The sequence below is a fragment of the Aedes albopictus genome, chromosome 3 (assembly GCF_035046485.1).
Source record: "Aedes albopictus strain Foshan chromosome 3, AalbF5, whole genome shotgun sequence".
Lineage (NCBI taxonomy): Eukaryota > Metazoa > Arthropoda > Insecta > Diptera > Culicidae > Aedes > Aedes albopictus.
Window position 1 is genome coordinate 324,414,950 of NC_085138.1, and position 18,173 is coordinate 324,433,122.

The 18,173-nt window shown below is 43.3% G+C and overlaps 1 protein-coding gene and 1 long non-coding RNA gene across 3 annotated transcripts in view; one reads left to right on the top strand and one right to left on the bottom strand.

Annotated features, from left to right (window-relative positions):
* Positions 1-17,771, bottom strand: part of LOC109401157 (histone-lysine N-methyltransferase E(z)) — a 21,885-nt gene extending 4,114 nt beyond the window's left edge. The window contains exons 1-5 of one of the 2 annotated variants that reach the window (XM_029856275.2): positions 17,413-17,771; positions 2,084-2,949; positions 1,841-1,870; positions 827-927; positions 6-765 (exon numbers count right to left, since the gene is read on the bottom strand). In XM_029856275.2, the coding sequence (XP_029712135.2) occupies positions 6-765; positions 827-927; positions 1,841-1,870; positions 2,084-2,949; positions 17,413-17,537 (1,882 nt within the window). In that variant the 5' untranslated portion in view covers positions 17,538-17,771. The remainder of the gene's footprint in view (positions 1-5; positions 766-826; positions 928-1,840; positions 1,871-2,083; positions 2,950-17,412) is intronic. The other variant, XM_029856276.2, reaches the window with a different exon arrangement.
* On the top strand, positions 15,875-16,580 carry LOC134284209 (uncharacterized). Its single transcript, XR_009995699.1, has 2 exons — positions 15,875-16,174; positions 16,240-16,580. It is a non-coding gene; the product is annotated as an uncharacterized LOC134284209 (long non-coding RNA).
* Positions 17,772-18,173: the final 402 nt, after the last annotated feature.

An 18,173-nucleotide genomic window follows, 5' to 3' on the forward strand; every position in this document is an offset into this window, starting at 1 on the left:
CTTACGCAAAGCGCGCTGAACGCTAACATTCTTGCAGGTGATCTTGGAGATTTCGTAGTGCTCGGCGCCGCAAGTCTGGCACAGATCCGGATCGCACTCCCGGACGGCCAAATAGCACGGACACTGTTTGGTGTTGCACTGCGCCTTGCAGCGACATCCCGGGAAGCGATTCTGACAATCGCTGCTACAGTTGCAGAACTTCTCGCAAAAGTTCTGCGCCCCAATGCAGGGACAGTTGGTGTCGCACTGACCCGGATGGTCGCACGGCGTGAAGTTGAACACGTGGTTCGAGCCGGAGTCTTTCTTCAGCTGAATCTTCCGGCAGTGCATCGACCAGAGACGATGCTTCTTTTTCTTCTTGCGCGGCGGAGTGTTGTCCTTGTTGGCCTCGATCATCGGAATGTCCGCGGCCTCCTTCTGGGCGAACATGTACACCTGCTGACAGGTCTTCATCAGCATTGCTTCCGCAATGGCGCAGTAGTTGTTCAGGTAAACCTTGTGCAACGTGCGGAAGAATGACTTGTCCGAACCGTTCCACTCCTCGTCGGCCGTTTGCAGTAAGCTGAGCAGTGTGGCAGAATTGTTGACCGATCCGGCGCCGTTACTGCGTTGGCCGTTAGCGCCATTGCTGGGATCCTTGGAACCGAAGGGAGCTTCCTTGCTGTAGCGACTGCTGTCGTTGCTGTCTTCAGAACTGGCCTCGTTGCCCGAATCCATTGGGGTTTTGTTCTTGTTGTCCACTGCCAGACGTTCCTTCATGCCGTCCTATGTACAAGTATCGTTCAGAGATATAGGTTTTTGAAGAATTCATATCATAGAAACTCACCAGCAACATATAGCAGGCAGCACTGCAGGGTTTCGTCGTCTGCTTCAATTCGGGCCAACGTCGCTTCTGCAGATTGGGACCCGGGTGGCAAGCTTGAAGACCTGTCCGTAAACAGAGCATAACACAATTCGATTACTAATACGTCCTTCAAGCTACCTTCCGAATGGATGCCAATTTTCATTCTAAATGCATGATCGCTTGGGTGATTGAGCAGAAAGAAACAGAGAGTGTGTAGGTATCATGATAAATTTGGTTTTGATGCGTGTAAAGAAACAGCGAACAGTTTGTGTTAACCATAAAAGCTTATCGTTTGGGTGAATGCTAACTATAAGAAAGGGTAGTAGTCGGATTTCCTTCCAATAACAGTGAACCAATCTGGGGAATGTAAAACAATCATCAACCAATCAAAATAGAGTATCAAGGGAGTAGTAGTGATGTTATGATGAATCGTGTTTATGTGGGTGGTTGACTGACTGTGGATGGCACAAAAATAGCACATTTGCACCAACGAAAGAAATATCTCTAACGAAAATAACCATGGAAATACATAGCACTTTATTGGAAATTTAAAGCAAAGTTTTAACATTCACGATAACAATAAAGTATATAGTAACTGTACATTAAATAAGTACAACAATGATTTCTAAAACCTGTAGCAATACGAATATTTGGAAATGAGCAAGATATTTGATCAACAATGCTTATGTTTTACCGTTTTAATATGGTTTTGTTTAGGTAACATTTGCTGTATTGTTATTTTACAATTCAACCACCATATCAGGGACAGTTATATGTTGTATTTCCACGATTATTTTAACAGGGCATGAGTTGATTTTTTGTTTAGATTTTGAGCAACGATTTTGACATCGAATTTGCAATAACAACTCTTGAAAGAGCCTGAAACATGTATGAACCAAGAAGACAACTATCCGTGTGACAATGATCGATTTGGATTTGCCTCTGGCGGCAGAATCTCCGCCTAGTTTTTTGTTTTTCTTTGGATGAGTAACTTACGATTCGGCGACTGGCCAACTACGTGACTTCCTGCGGCGCCAAATGAGCAGTTTGTTTCAGTACACGTGTTTTGTGATATGTCACAAACATTTATCGAAGTTGTTTGGAAAATCAAGATTTAGTTACACTGGTTTAGCCAAAGTTATGCGAAAAGATGGAAATTATCTCAACTGAGGATCAATATCTACAAAATTCCCCGAAGCCCGATTAATTCAAGATAAGTCTGGCAACGCTGATACTTACGGTGTAAGAAACAATCATATTTGAAGCATCGTCGACAGAACAGCGTATGGTAGGAATGGAGTGTCTGTTCTCTCGACACCGACTCGGCCCTTTGGCCGTCGATGTTGGGAGTGCATTCCGGAGGCCGCTCCGGATCGACCCGTTCGGTCAACTCGATGTACTTCTCACGCAGTTCTTCCGGAGTTCCGTGGTCCGGGAACTGAGAGCTAATGGCTTGGAAAATTATCGGCGGAGGGAAGGGCTTCTCGTCGATAACCTCCTTCTTAACAATTACGAATGGTTCCAGCTTGAGCTTGAGCAGTCCATCCTCCTTGGCAGTGTCCGTTGCATTATCATCCTTGTTATCAGACTTCCCCTTGGCCTTGGAGGTCGAAGGCTGGGCGTCTTTGGCAGTCTCCTCAACGGCAGTCTTTCTAGTAACCTTGGTGCTATCGTTGCTGCTGGAGTCCACGTCCCTTCCCGTGTACTGCATCAGCGCGTGGACCAACTCCACAAAAATCGAATCATCTATAAAGCTACCCTCCTTATCACCATGCACCTTCCCGTCGTAGTTCTTGATCAGTTCTTCGATGAATGAGCCGTCCTGGTCCAACACTTCGTCACCCATGTACGGAATATTGTGCAGCACCGTTTCGTCTTCGACCATAAAGTTCTGCTGCGTGGGAGCCCACGTGTACATGGTTGGGATCGGCGTTACCGCGGTTATTACCCGTATCGGAACAGTCTGGTGCACTCCTTCATTACTAGTGATTTCAGCCTTCTTCATACATTCCACGTGGGGAAGTTCAGTCTCGTTTTGCACCCATGTTGCATTCGTCGTCAGCCAGGTGTCGTTTTCCTTTACCAACAGGTCCAACAACTTTTGACTGAAATGATAAAAAAATAATTTCTCTAATTATTTGAGTTCGTACTAGTGCCGCCAAGATCGAAGGTCCAATTATATTGGAAGAATCTCTGTTTGATTTGGATTGGAGCCTAGCTACAGTTTTCTTGCAGTGTTGCGTATAATTTAAGTTGCAGTGTTGCATATAGTTTAAGTTGCAGTGTTGCGTTTAGTTTAAGTTGCAGTGTTGCGTGTAATTTAAGTTGCAGTGTTGCATTTTTTGTTTTCGTAGGTGTGGTGATTTATAATACTGCCAAGCAGGCCGTGATGTTTGAAGAGCCATTATTAGTCAACCTGTCAAGAAGTGACTCAAAATACCACATTGGCGACGATCATCAAGAACCCAGCGTAGAAAATCGAAGCAGATTGGAATTTAATTTGGAATAATAATTATCAATGGTAAATATATACTGTCTGATCCCGACGGATAGTAGCTGATCGGGTCAGACAGAAGAGGGCAAGGTGCCTCACCGGCGGATGAAAATCTGGCCGGTGCAGGAGAAAAGAAATAGCTCACCTCAAGAGGGAGCTGCCGTAAATGGGAGCTAGATGCTGAAGCGATTGATTCGATCCATCGGGTCCAGCGATAGAATGCCTACCTAAGAAGGAGGCAACCGAAGCGGCAGTTTCGAACTGTCGGGTCCGGTAGTCGTAAAAAGCTTGCCTTTCGAAGGGAGCTGCTGAAGCGACGGATTCGATCCGTCGGGTCCAGCGAGATAATGCTCACCTAGAAGGGAGCAACCGAAGCGGCAGTTTCGAACTGTTGGGTCCGGTAGTTGTCAAAAGCTCGCCTTTCGAAGGGAGCTGCTGAAGCGACGGATACGATCCGTTGGGTCCAGCGCCAAGAATGCTCACCTTATAAAAGAGCAACCGTAGCGGCAGATACGATCTGTCGGGTCCGGTGGTCGTAAAGAAACAAATAAATACATTCTGCCAGGTTTGGCAGCGGAAAAAAGGTAAGGTATTTAGACGAGGATATCAATGCAATCGAAAGGATATGGTCTACCAAACCTTAGTCCCATGGTTACATGGCAAAAAAGGAGCTACCGTAACAACAATTGAATTCGGTGAAAGTTGGGTAGAGAAGCTCGCCTCGAAAGGGAGTTTCCGTAGCGTTGTGTTGGAGGAAGTAAAAGCTCATCCTAGAAGGAATCGGTTAGAGTGGTAGTGGTAGATGTCATCTACCATGTCCGGTGGAAATAGAATGCTGTGGAACTTATAAAGTGATCAGAGTGTTACAGTTATTTGATAAAACCTCGAAGATCGAGTGTAGGTAAATAAAACTAGATGAAGTGAATCATTTGCTGATGAGTGAGGCAGTCGTCAAGGATATGTGCTCCACATACTATTGAAAAGAACACCAACGGCATCAACGAGTATTTGGAAAAGTAGTGTACTGTACAATATACTTTATTTATGTTCACGCGAATGTTGTCGAAGATCTAGTTAGGAGTCAGCTTTCGAGTTTGAATTTTCGATTTTGAATAGAGAACTGTAGCTATGACTACATTACAGGACTTCTGAAGTGTGACGCTTCTGTTTGGGAACATCTTTGGAAATTTTCTCTCACTTCACTTGAAAGAAAAGGAGATGTGGTGATTTATAATACTGCCAAGCAGGCCGTGATGTTTGAAGAGCCATTATTAGTCAACCTGTCAAGAAGTGAGGATCTCAAAATACCACAGTAGGTCTTGCCGAACCAACTTTAAGGTCTTCCATGAAAGAGTTGCTTTGTTAAAGTTGTATGTAAGTTAGTTATATGTTAAAGGTACCTTTATATAAGTTTTTATATAATTTAAGTACGTACGAAATTTTTGTGGATGGTTCCATCCACAAAAATTTCTTTTCCGTTGGGTGTGGTTGTATTACAAGTTTTATTTTTGTGTTAAATGTTGCATTTTAACTTGTAAATATTCCCCTAGTATTAATGTACATTTATAGGGCTCTGGCAGAATGGAGGCCCGCAATCCTATTTCGATTGCCAACATTCAGGCCATTTCGGGCGGCGATTAAGTACTAGAGATGTAAACCTTTCCCTGGCACATACTTCAAGTTATAGAACTCTAGTGATGAAACCCGAATCGGGATGCCCCTTTAGGATTAGAAACTCCTAGACCAAACTCGAGCTATGAAAGCAACTAATGCTGCGAACGAAAGGCAATAGCCAGAGAAAACACGATTACAGGATTGACTGATGGACCAACAACATTAATGAAACCTCGTCATCCTGTCATCGGAAACAGTTATCCACTAGGGTAACAGGGCAAAATATATGTTCTGTGTTGTATATGTCCAAATGTGTTGTCCTAAGTTATTACGCATTTGTAAGGTTCCACTATAATATGTTATATTTTAATGTGCATTTGTAGTGCTTCATTATTTTTTCGTAATACCTATCTGCACTGGCTTATATTCAGGATCTGGGAAACCGCACAGCTACCGGATGAGTGGAAGGAAGGGGTAATCTGCCCCATTCACAAGAAAGGCGACCATTTGGAATGTGAGAACTTCGGCGCCAACAGCGAGGATCTGGAGATGCTGGTTCCGGTGCAGTTCCGTCTGGATCAAGAACAGGAGGTACTTTGGATCCAAGAGTGGCTCATGCGACTGGCGGCAGCGAAGTACTCTAGCGATTGAAAAGCTAAAAGGCCGGGAGAATTACATGTCATGGGCTTTCGCCATGAAAATGACGTTAATACGGGAAGGCTCCTGGTGCACAGTAATGCCGAAAAAGGTCTAGTCGTCGATGAAGAAATCCAGATGCGGGCGTTATCATGGATGCGAAGGACGCGAAAGAAGGCTGGAACAAGCTGAAGTCTGCATTTCAAGATGATGGAATTTATCGAAGGATTGGTCTGTTGCAGCACTTGACGTCGATACAATTGGAGAACTACGACAGTGCGGAAGTCTACGTGGATGCTTTCTTCTGTACAAGCCACAAACTTGCCGAAATAAATTTCCCTTTTTGTACCGAATTTTCGAACCCTCTAAGCAGAATATCCTCTTTGAATGAGTGTAATCAGTTTCGTACTTTTTAATTCCGCCCTATTTTGCTTATCCTTTGACAGATACGCGTATTTTGACTACCACTTGTAATCTTCCTCAGTGTCAGTTATCCACAGTGGGAGAGATGGATAACTGACACTGAGGAAGATTTCAAGTGGTAGTCAGCACGATTAGTGGTCAAAGAATGTTCACAGAAACCAGGCATCGATTGTGACGAAGTTTACGCCTTGGTCGTACGGTACTCGACTTTGAGATATTTGATGGCATTGGCAGTGAAATTCGATTTAGAGATTGATCAAACGGATGCCGTCACAGCATTTTTGCAAGGGAAGCTTGAAGATTAAGTAATCCACATGTAGCAGCCGGAGGGATTTGTAACAGATCCAACGAAGGTATGCCGGCTTCAGAGGTCGCTATACGACCTTAAGCAATCAAGTAGCGTTTGGAATCCTGGGCCCTTGCTTGTATTACCTAATCAAAGGGAAGAGAATTCTGTTTATTAATACTTATGTGGACGATTTCCTAATTTTTACCAACGATGCCAAAATGAGGAAACACATACGCTATGATTGTGTTCATGATGCTATAGACAACGGATCAGGGGCGATTAATTACGTTAATACCAAGGATCAAGCAGTAGATGGATTCACTAAGCCTCTCGTACAATTTGGAGTCACTAACAACAACAACGTGAGTCGTGAATTTCGAAAGCGCATCATCAGCGGAAGCTATGCTTACTACGGACTCCAGAAGAAGCTGTGGTCTAAAAAGATTCACCCTCGCACCAAATGTATCACACTAAGATTAAATCACAGAATTCTGTGAAATTTTACCGAAATCTCAACAGCAGAACTTTCGGTGAACTGTTCGGTGATTTTTTGATTCACCGAACAATCTGTAAAAAATAAAAATGCTCATCTGTCAAATTCACCGAACGTTTCGGTGATTTGCTTCGCAAATTTTCTGTAAATTATTTGTTTGTTTTGGTTGGTTTTACAGAATATTCTGTGATTTTTCTACAGATGTACTGTGATTTTTTATTTGTTTAATTTGCAGTTCACCGAACTTTTCAGTAGATTTTTTTAGTTTTCTCAAATCCAAATCAAAATGAAATACAATCTCTTTTGGATTTATTTGATACTGGAAGATTTATTTCGATGTTCATTTGTAAATAGGTATGTAGTGTGTGGGCATGACACACGAATTAGCAGGACAAAAGGGGTGTTTTTTTTACATGATCGTTCATGTGACGATGCAACGCGGTGATTTATCCTGGAACTTCATCGCGGTCGAAACAAATGGCTACAAAAGATACATACTATTAATGTGAAATTAGAGTACTTAAGAAAAATACTAACCAGCCGCTCATCCCGCTGCTGGGAATGGTCCTTCTTCTAGTTTTTTGTTGTTTTATTATTTTATTGGTTAATTACTTTTGCCACCTACACAAAATAACAATTAAAAGCAAACAATTTTGTTTTGACAACCCGCGCTTGGCAGTGGCTTTACAGAAATTCGGTAAAAAATATTGCGCGCGATAAAAGTTTTAATGTTCACCGAACTGTAACGTAAAAATTTTACAGAATTCGGCGATTCATTTGCCTTTACCGAATTTTCTGTGAAGATTTGACAGTTGGATTGAAAAACATTGAATTTCACAGAAAGATCTGTGAAAGCATATTTTACAGTTTACATTCGGTGAAATCTTTCACAGAATTCTGCGATTTATTCTTAGTGTGTACCGTGTGTAGGGTCTAACTCTAAGCATAAAGTGTGGATTCGGGAGAACATAGCAAGCGTTAAGTTTGATAGGCAGTTAGACTCGGAGAGTGACAGTGGAAAGAACGATAGTAAACATGTGTGTCAAAGATTGGATATTATTCTAAACTGTAAGAACTTGATATCCCCAAATTTTCCGAATACCTCGTATTCTACACCGTGTACAAAACTGAAGAGAAACACGTTTTACAAGAGCACTGGTGGTTTATTAGGTGGAAAAAAAACTGAGTTGCTCCCAGGGACCAGAGCGATATTTATACCCCAACGGTTGCCATGCAGTTGTTATTTCTTATGTACATAGCAACCGACATTGGCCTTATATACTATGATAGAATTCAAATGCATCATACGACTGCTATGATTTCCAACAAAAACGCTCTTAAGAAGGAGATGAAGCGCTCATGTAGACGGAACAAAAGAGCGTGAGCGTCCTCCGTAGCCGACGAAGGCGGGAAAACTGCAAATACCAACGACATACGTCTCCTCTACTATGTCCAACGTCGGCTTTGTGGGACTAAGATCAATGCTACAATGCCCGTGAAAGACACATCTGGACAGCTATTGACCGATCTAGCTGACTAGTTGAAACGCTGGTTCGACCTTTGGGAACCTTTTTCAAGTGTCAACCACGCCACCAACATCTCAACATGATCCGCCAAGAGTTCGACGGGCGCAGTATCATAACATCCGAGGCCATAATGTCCCACGACTTTATGGCGCATTTTTCCGCGGCATAACGTCCAAATATTCAGATATGTCACGAAGTCGAAGGAAAGAAGCATTCGGTACAGTGACAGCGTGTGGAACGGTGTATCTTTTTGCGAGTTTGCGGATAATTTCGGGAATATCTGGTGCACGTTTATCGAAGAGAAAGTGGAATAGTGTTGGGAAATAGAATAAATTAAGTCCCCAGACGGGTGGAAATAAGTGCGTGGTTGAGGAAGCCGGGAAGTTGAAGAAAAGTGGAATTTAAGTGCTGAGGTGGCAGGCGACAAAGACGCCATATTGTGGTTGAATCTGTGAAGAAGAAGCAAAAAAGAAAAAGTGTAGTGAGAGAGAAAGGGGAAGAGAAGAAAGGATGGGGGTTGAAGATCCCCCGGACCCGTCTCCGGAAGATGGGCCACGGAGCAGTATTAACTGGTTCTCGGATGGATCACAGGACGGAGCGTGTGGAGGAAATCCACCACCGAACACACTGAACAACTGGACTGGAGCTCGAGCGCAAGAAAACTTCACCTACACATGCCAGGACAGCCCTCCATACAGGGTTTACATGGAGCTGAAGGACAAGAACCGGAAAATCAACAAGTACACAGTGGGGCTGATGATCAGAAAGCACGAAGAATTCAGGAGGTATGTCACCGACATGAAATACACGGGCGCTCGGAGAATCATGGTTTTCCTAAGCAGCTACGAAAAGGCCAACCAAATGGTCGAAGCGCTGAACGTGGCGGATTCACCGTATCGTGCATACATACCGCGTCATCTAGTTGCCATTACAGGTGTAATCTCGGGCATCCCTGAGGACATCTCAGAGGAAGAAATCCTTGACGGTATTGATTGCGATGTTCCCGTCCTAGGAGTACGTCGATTGACACGAACCGCGGAGAAGATACCGACAACGAGGGTAAGTGTATCATTCCAAGCTAATCAGCTTCCGGACTATGTGCGGCTTTTCTGCTGCAAAAGCAATGTTCGTCCATTCTACCAAAGAGTGGTGATCTGCACAAGATGTTTGCGATTCAACCACCGAGAAAACAACTGCAAGGGCCGTAAGCGTTGCGAGAGATGCACGGAGGAGCATCAAACAAACGAGGAGTACGCGCAATGCCAAAGGAGGCAAAAGTGTGCCAACTGTGGTTCATCGCAACACACGTCAAAGGACAACAAATGCCCGGAGAAGGAGAGGCAATCGAAAATCAAGGGGCTCATGGCAAAAAGGAACATCACGTACACGGAAGCCAGGGAAATCGTTCCAATTGCATTGGAAAACATCTACGAGCCGTTAAACCACCTGGAGGAGTACCCAGTGCTTGCAGAGTCGTTTGCAAGCATGGCTGGCGGAAACTACAAATGGAAAGATCCGCTCAGAGCAGAGTGGATTAAAACGAACCTCGAACGAAAGGCAGTGAAAGCTGCTATTGAAATTGAAAAGGAAAAAAATGAACAACAAAAATCAAAACCGAATGGAAAGCGACAGAGGAGCGATATGAAAGACAACAACCAAGGAATGAAGGCGCAACGAATCACGGAGGAGCGAGACAAGATTGTATCGCAGAGCAACAGCAGCAGTATCGGAACAGGACTGAGCAACAGACACGCGGTAGACCAGCATGAGAAGTGGCAAAACGCTTTGAGGCAGGCTCGCGAAAAGATGGAGGCAAAGGCACAAGCGGAAATTAAGGCGGCAGAGGAAAAGCACCATGCAGAGCTGATGATTTTTTATGCGGATTATGTCGCAAAGCTGGGAAACGATGAGATCGCAAAGGCTCATTTCAACGAATGCACTAACAAACATTTCGACCTAGCGAAAACAGTAATCCAGAGCGCCGAGGTAAACAACTCTGACCTGGAGGTATAAACTGGGAAAACAATCACTACATTCAACAACACAATGGATTTGAAAGCAATTCAATGTAACGTTCAAAGTTTAAACAAAAATAAGGCGGAAATACATAGGATATTGACCGATGAAGGAGTAGATGTAGCACTATTGTCAGAGGTGTGGACTAATGAGGAGAACAGAAACACAAACAAGTATAATATCACCGGATACCACACAATAACTGATTCACGGTATGATGCATACGGAGGAGCAGCAATACTGGTATCGACCAAATACAGTTACGTGGTACACAAACTGCCTGATACGTCGGATATGACTCAAGCGGTGTGTATCAAAATACTACCCAAAAATATAACTGTAATGTCAGTTTATATTAGCCCATCGATTGCTCTAGACGATTTCAAGAAGGACTCCAAAATTCTCATCGAGTTTGCGGACCAATTCAACAAAACGCTGGTCGGTGGCGACTTTAACGCTCATCACGAAGCGTGGGGCGACGACCGTTGCGATGGTAGAGGAAGGGCATTAGCAGAAATTCTGAACGCGACAAATTTGATCATCTGCAATGATGGATCGGCTACATTTGTTCCTGTACAAATGGATAGAAGACCCAGCGCTATAGACATCACTTTGTGTACACCGGATCTGTATCAGAACATCAAATGGACTGTCACGGACTGGAGCGTGGGAGGTCATCACATGGCCATTGAAGTGCTTTTCGGACTCAACAATCAAGTTAGCTCGCACGTGTACGTAAATCGGCAAAAAGTGCTCAGGAGTGTAGCAGCTCTCAACCCTACTGAAGTGCAAAAAGTGGAAGATTTGATGAACCTGAACAGAGAGATTTCAAAGAGGAATACCCACAAAACTAAGCGTACACCTAAGTACTGGTGGTCGGTTGAAGTGGACCAGGCGTGGAAGGACAAAACGGAAGCGAGGAGGGCGTTCAACCGTATCTCCAGCCAAGAAAATCTCATTGAGTATAAGAGGAAGGCAGCTCTTTTCCAGCGGCTGAAACGAACGGAAAGAAGCAGAAAATTCGAGGCCTTGCCGGACGAGATCAACCCGTTTTCCACCTCTAAAGAGTTGTGGCAAAAAGTGGGTGCGATAACTGGACACAAGAAACGAAAAAAGGAAAACAACGTTTTGCTAGACGACAGAGAGGCGGCCGAGTCGTTTCTCGATGCTCACCCGCAAAGAAATTTACCGCACATAAAACGGTTCAAACCGTAACATTACCATTATTTCTGTTTTCACCCATTAACCATACGTTCCACGTATGGTGCGTTTGTTATGGTAGAATGATATTGGGAGTCGTTAATATTATTGTTACATTAAAAACTATTGTCCATTTATTGTCGCGAATGATCCCACTGTGTAGAGAGCTTATCGAACATTAGCAGTACCATAAGTACTGATGTTCGTCCCTGTTTCGAGTCTGGCAGTCTGGCGTCTGGTGGCCATATTTGTTTTGGAAAATTTTTTAGAGCTTTGCCACAGCGATTTCTTTCCTAATTTTTCAAGTAGTTATTCCTGAAGTTTCCAGTTTTAATCATTTTAAAGATCAGTGGAAAAGGTGCTTGGATCGAGGATAGGACTAGGATCAGCATTCCGCTGAAATCTACAATTCCATCGGAGGTTGGCAGACGACAATACGGGAGGAAAAAAACATATCCACTCAAAATGCATTCCGTAAGTTTTTCATCGATTGTGTTAATATATTGAATTAAAAAACAGTATTATTTTCTAGTGCCTTCGAATTGCGGAAACGATTCGCAGTAGGTTCTGTGAACCTTCCACCCGTATTCGCCGGAGTGACTGAGCTCAACACCTGCAGTAGCACCGCGACTTGTAGGATCCGGCCGGAGTCACAAAACCTTCAACTTCCGATAACTTCCACACAGGAGGAATATATACATTATAAATTCATCTGGTGCAAATCGCTTCCCCTTCCATTCTGTACTGCTGGATGATTTCGCGAGTTCCGGAACATGATTTATCGTCGAAGTTGTTGTTGCAAGGCAGAGGTAGTGATTTGGATGTAAAACATTGTCAATTTCAATTTAAAATTATACCTTTTTATTTTGCAACGAGAAATGATAATAAAATATGTAAAATCAAAATTATTAGAATTTTTTTTTGGATTTTTGTATAGGAAGAAAAACATTTATCGGGAACCATACCAACAATTGTACCATCCTATGGTGAAACCATAACACGCAGGTTATTTCTGTACTATGCATTGAGTTTTGCAAACCATATATAATATGTTTCAAGTATGGTCGCCTTTCAAATTTTGTATGGGGAAATCTCGATTTTGAAACGGTAAACATTCTTAACGACCCGTTCCTGATATGGTCGGATCACGAAAAACATCAGTCATTACAGTCGAAACCTTACCCACGTATTGTTGATCTATGGTCGTAAGAACCATTTTAGGTATGGTTTTAAATGGAATGTACACCGTTGCAGGTGATGTTTCCTTACGGTTTGGATCTATGCGGGCATTTCGAGAGACAAAATGTAGTGATCATTGGAAGCTACGGGAAAGTTGTAGACTATCCTTTACTGACCAAGGACAAGTGGAAGGACATCCTAGCAACGAAAAGGAAAAAATCAGCTCCAGGTTTCGACTTGGTTTCGTACGAAACTCTGTCGAGCTTAAGCGCCGCTGTTACCGATGTAATTATTGGAGACTTAAACAACATGTGGTATAGAGGATCAATGAGCGATTCGATGAAAGTGATCAAAATTGTACCAGTACCGAAACCAGGCCGAGATCAGAGTACGGCGGAGGGAAAACGGCCGATATCACTCGTTCCATCAATAACGAAAGTGGCGAATACAGCAGTTCTCCAGTTGCTTCAGAAGTTTTTGGAGCAGCAGAACGTATTTCCGGAAACATCGTTTGGATTCAGACGGCATATGTCCACTACAACTTGTATAGCGTACTTGGTCAACGAGGTGAAAAAAGCGAAAAGAGAAGGGAAAGTCATTGCTATGGTTGCAATTGACCTTTCAAACGCTTTCAACACAGTGAATACGGGCAAACTTGGAGAAATTATGGCGGAATTGGAGATACCGAATGAAATTCAATTCTGGATTGATTCATTCCTCAAAAATCGAAAATTGCAGTTAGCAATGAGGAAAGAAACTGTCGAAAGGACAGTAAGCAACGGCCTACCTCAAGGGGACGTTTTGTCTCCTACACTATTCAACATGTATAACTTGAGACTGCACAACATCGCGATCGATGGTGTGGTTTTGGTACAATACGCCGATGACTTCGGAGTGCTTGTGAGAGGCAAGAATCTCGAAGAAGTCAGTCGGAAGGCGCAACAGTTTTTGAACCGTTTTCAAGAAGAAGCAGAAGAGCTAAACTTGAAAATAAATCCCCAAAAAACGAAGGCAATTCTGTTCCAAGCGAACAATAAACAACTTGCGGTCAAAATCAACGGACACGACGTCGAAACAGTACGCTACACCAAGCATCTGGGCATCAACATCGATCGAACGCTGACATTCGGAGCTCACATTAAGCAACTGAGTGAGAAATTAAGGGACAGGCAAAATATGCTTAGAGTTCTATCGGAAGTCAAGCATGGTAGCCATCCACAAGTGATGACAAGATTGTACGAATCACTGATTCGAAGTGTTGCCGAGTATGGGTGCACGGCACACAATAACGCCTGCCAAACAAACTTGAAGAAACTGGAGGTCGTTAGCCACCAGTCTTTGAGGAAAGCCACGGGATTGACCAAATCGACACCATTGAACGTACTGCATGCAATCAGCGGCCAGGATCCTATCAAGCTGAGATTGGAATACGCATCGGCGAGAGAAATCTGCCGAACAATGTACAGAAACAATGTTGTTGCTAAACAACTGAGAGAGCTGGACAGGAGCGAAGATATAAATGACGATAACCTGTCATTCATGGAGTTGATGTATCTTGAGCATCTGGAGATCTTCAACGCAATATCACCGGTGAACAAGTTCTCAACCAAAGAACCCATCAGTATCGAATGTACATTGCGAGGAATATCAGCAGCCAAGAAGGAACTCAACAGCAGAGTGCTAAAACAGGCTGCATTAGGAGCTATGCACGGGAGATACAACAAGCGTGGCAAGATATTCACGGACGCATCTAAGGAACGGAACAATTGTGCCATCGGAGTCTACGTGGAAACAACTGGACAACGTTTCAGTATCAAACTATCGCTGGAAACTAGTATCACTACGGCTGAGATACTGGCGATTTCAGAAGCTATGCAGATAATAGAGAGGCAACAACTAACAAACCATGTAGTTTACACGGACTCGAAATCATCGCTGATGATGATGAACAACGTTGTGGAGAATGGCGAAGGAGAAAGCGTCATTGTACGAATACTCGAAATGGCGCGGAAGTGGAAAACTGATTTCCAGTGGATCCCGTCACATGTAAACATAGCGGGAAACGAAATTGCGGACAGCCTAGCAAAGAATGGTCTCACCGCACCATTCACAGTTGTTAGAAACCCGCAGTTATTGAAGGATGCATTGTACTACGTGAAACAACGCACAGCAGAAGTGACAAGAAGTTGGTATCGAGATTATTCTGAAGAAAAAGGAAGAAAATTCTACAGCGTAATTGGAAATTTTGAATACGATCCTTGGTTCAAAGGACTGAAAATGAGTGGGAAACGAGTCAGACTGCTGAACAGATTGATTAGTGGCCACGATTATTCGAACTACTGGCTGCATAAAATGAAAATAGTGGAGAACCCTAACTGTGATATGTGCGACGAGGCAGAAAATGCGGAACACTTGATACTGCACTGCCCTAAGTTTGGATACTTAAGAAGTGAATACGAGTTTGACGGAAAATACAGAAATATGACTGAACTTTTCAAAAATGTGATAGAGACTAAAAATTCGAGTATCCTAGAACAAATCACGGAATTTTGTGAGAAAGCCAAGCTCGACTTGTGAAAGAGGTCGAGTTTAAACAGGCTAGTGACTGCAGGGCATATAGTCTTTGATACTGGCCCTTAAGAGCTCATCCGCTCAATCAAAAAGAAGAAGAAGAAGAAGAAGGAAAGAAGGCACATAGGATATTATGACGCATCCAAATTTTTGGACATTATTTCGCAAAAAACGGCCTTGGACGTTGTGATCCGGCCCCGTTCGTCGAATTACCCGTATCAACACCCAAGCTCCATCAGTTCTTCTTCTTTTCTATGACTCTACGACCCCACTGGAACTCAGCCTGCTTCACTTCAACTTGGGTTCTTTGGGTACTTTTAAAGTTATTAATTGAAGGTCTTTCTTCGCTTGCCATTGCATAAATTTGTATTATGAGGCAAGTACAATGATACACTATGCCCAGGGAGTCGAAAAAATTTTCCCGGCCGGAACGGGAATCGAGCCCGCCGTCTCCGGATTGGCGATCTATAGCCTTAACCACTAGCCACTAGGCTAACTGGAGACCCCAGCAGTGGGGAATCCCACAGAACATGGGACAACTATGCTGCACATGGAAGTCCATGTAACTCAAGGATTAATCCATCGTTTCCCAACCTTGGCTCTCGCTACCTCCCAGTCTGTTGTCACCAGGCTTGGTATTGGTCATGAACTTCACAAGCATGCTACGGTTTGACTCGAATCATGCGTCGCTATTGAACGCGAAGTAAGCAAACAAAGATCACATAGGCAAAGCACATTTTCGCGATTTAGAAACCATGGGCAACCGTCATGATTTGCTTTATTACTTGACCTTCAATTAATCTGACCATCGGCTGTTTGACCATCGTTGAAGGAGACTGCAGTGGCAGTACGTTTTTGATTTATTGAATTGAAATGGACTTATTCAAAGGTTCGTTCCTCAATAATATTAGCTAGCCAGTCTGCATATTTATACAAGTTATCTTGCTCTTTCAGATGAAGGACGAATTTGGATGGCTCCAGGGCTTAAAAAATGTTTCTTTCCTGCGCAGAAGAGAATAATACAGAGGATAATACAACTTACGAAGAGTCTTTTAGTACACAGATCCAGCTGGTACCGTTGACTCGGAATCTCATAACAGGCTTTCGTTGATGTTATAAACGCATTCCTTGGATAGTATAAGAGGAAAGAGCGATGCATTCCTCCGATAACATACGCTCTCTGGAGTTTCAACGATGGTTGAGTAGCCTTGCATACTCATCACCTGCATTGAAGCCGCGTTTTCCAAATGATTCGTTTTTGCCATGTAAATAAAAGAGGACTTTTACCAAATTCAGATTCAATAAATTTCGCTCGACTTTTGAACCGACTTCAATCGTACACAAATTAAGCAACATTACACCGTTTTCTTCCACTGATGCCAGTTTTTGTGATTGACTTTACAACAAACGGGCGTCCTTCAATTTCAACCATACTTCCTGCTTTTCCCATAAAGGGCTATGTTTATTACCAGGCCTGGCCCCGGTAAAATATTTTTTTTAACAATATTTGTAGTGGAAGAAGATATTTTACCATCTACCAGGCGACCATTTTAAAAACTGCATTCCCGATGAGAACTGGTGTTTGACTGCTTCTACCTAGCTAATTAGTTACTGTATCTAAATACCTATCCTGAGGAAATGCCGATGCAGAAGGTGTCTCGTATCAAAATATGACCTTTGGCGTCGACTTAGTTTTGCTAGAGCCCTGGCTAGAGTCCGCTTAGCGAGTTCCCAAGAAAACGTCCACTCAAATAAAACCATACGAAAGAAATTCATCTATGCTGGATGGTAAGCATACTGTGGCAATCCCTCACGACCGTCATTTCACTGTCAGTGAAGGTCGTTTTTCATAAAACGTTCAGTCGTTTTCTCTATGGTAACTGAACGTCGTCGTCCAATGCATGCTCGCTACACAACAAGCTCTCGAGCAACGTACTTGATGATTTCATGAGCCTATTGCGATTGCACGATACTGAAGACGCCAAACTGGTATTCGTTATTTGAACATGACCACTAACGGTGATCAATCCCAAGCCTGGTTGTCACCCCGCTTGTCGTAGAACAATAGAAGCGTGCCTGCAAGCAGCTGGGGGGTCGTGAAACTATGTACTAATCATTCTCACTTACCGATTACGATTCCAAGCTGTTTTGACCTCGTCCGCCCGTTTGTGCCTTTTGCTGGCCCGGATTTTCATGTACTCCGACTTGACGCGCTTCTTCCAGTCAAGCGTCAGCTTGGCCTTGGCCATCATGATGGGAACGAAAATCACAACACCGCGCACCCCGTAAATTAAATTACTGATTAAACGATTATTACATTCCAGGTCCTGATGGGACTAGGTACGAATTAATGCGGAGTTTTGAGATTGTGGCGGAAGAAGGCAAAACAGCAGACGCGAAAAACGCGGAAAATTTTCTGCTGCTTTGCTTTGTGTTGAAGTTTTAAAACCCGCCTTCAGTTCAACGCACCCACCCGTCAGACAGTTCGCATGCATCAGGATGCATTTTGGGTGCATCACGATGTAAACAAACTTCCGTTAATCTCGCCGTGTGCCCACATGGTGAATTTTAGGGTGTGAACCATTTCGCTTGTTCGTTTAACTTTTAGTTAAAATTTGACACTTCGATAGTTATTTGCCATCGAAAAGTTAAAAAATAGAGGTAATCACGTTCAAATGTATGCGTGCCTTTTTTGTAGATGTAGTTGTGAAACTGCGAGGAAAATATTTGCACTCTTGCCCCGGACGTTAGTTTTATCATTATTTACCCGTTTTACCCAATTCGATTGGGTAATATTTGCATATGCAATCTGAATAGCCTTTCAATCGGCGTGCACTTTTGTGTGAGGAAAAACTTGCGCTAGTGTTCGTGTGTTGAAATGTCACTTA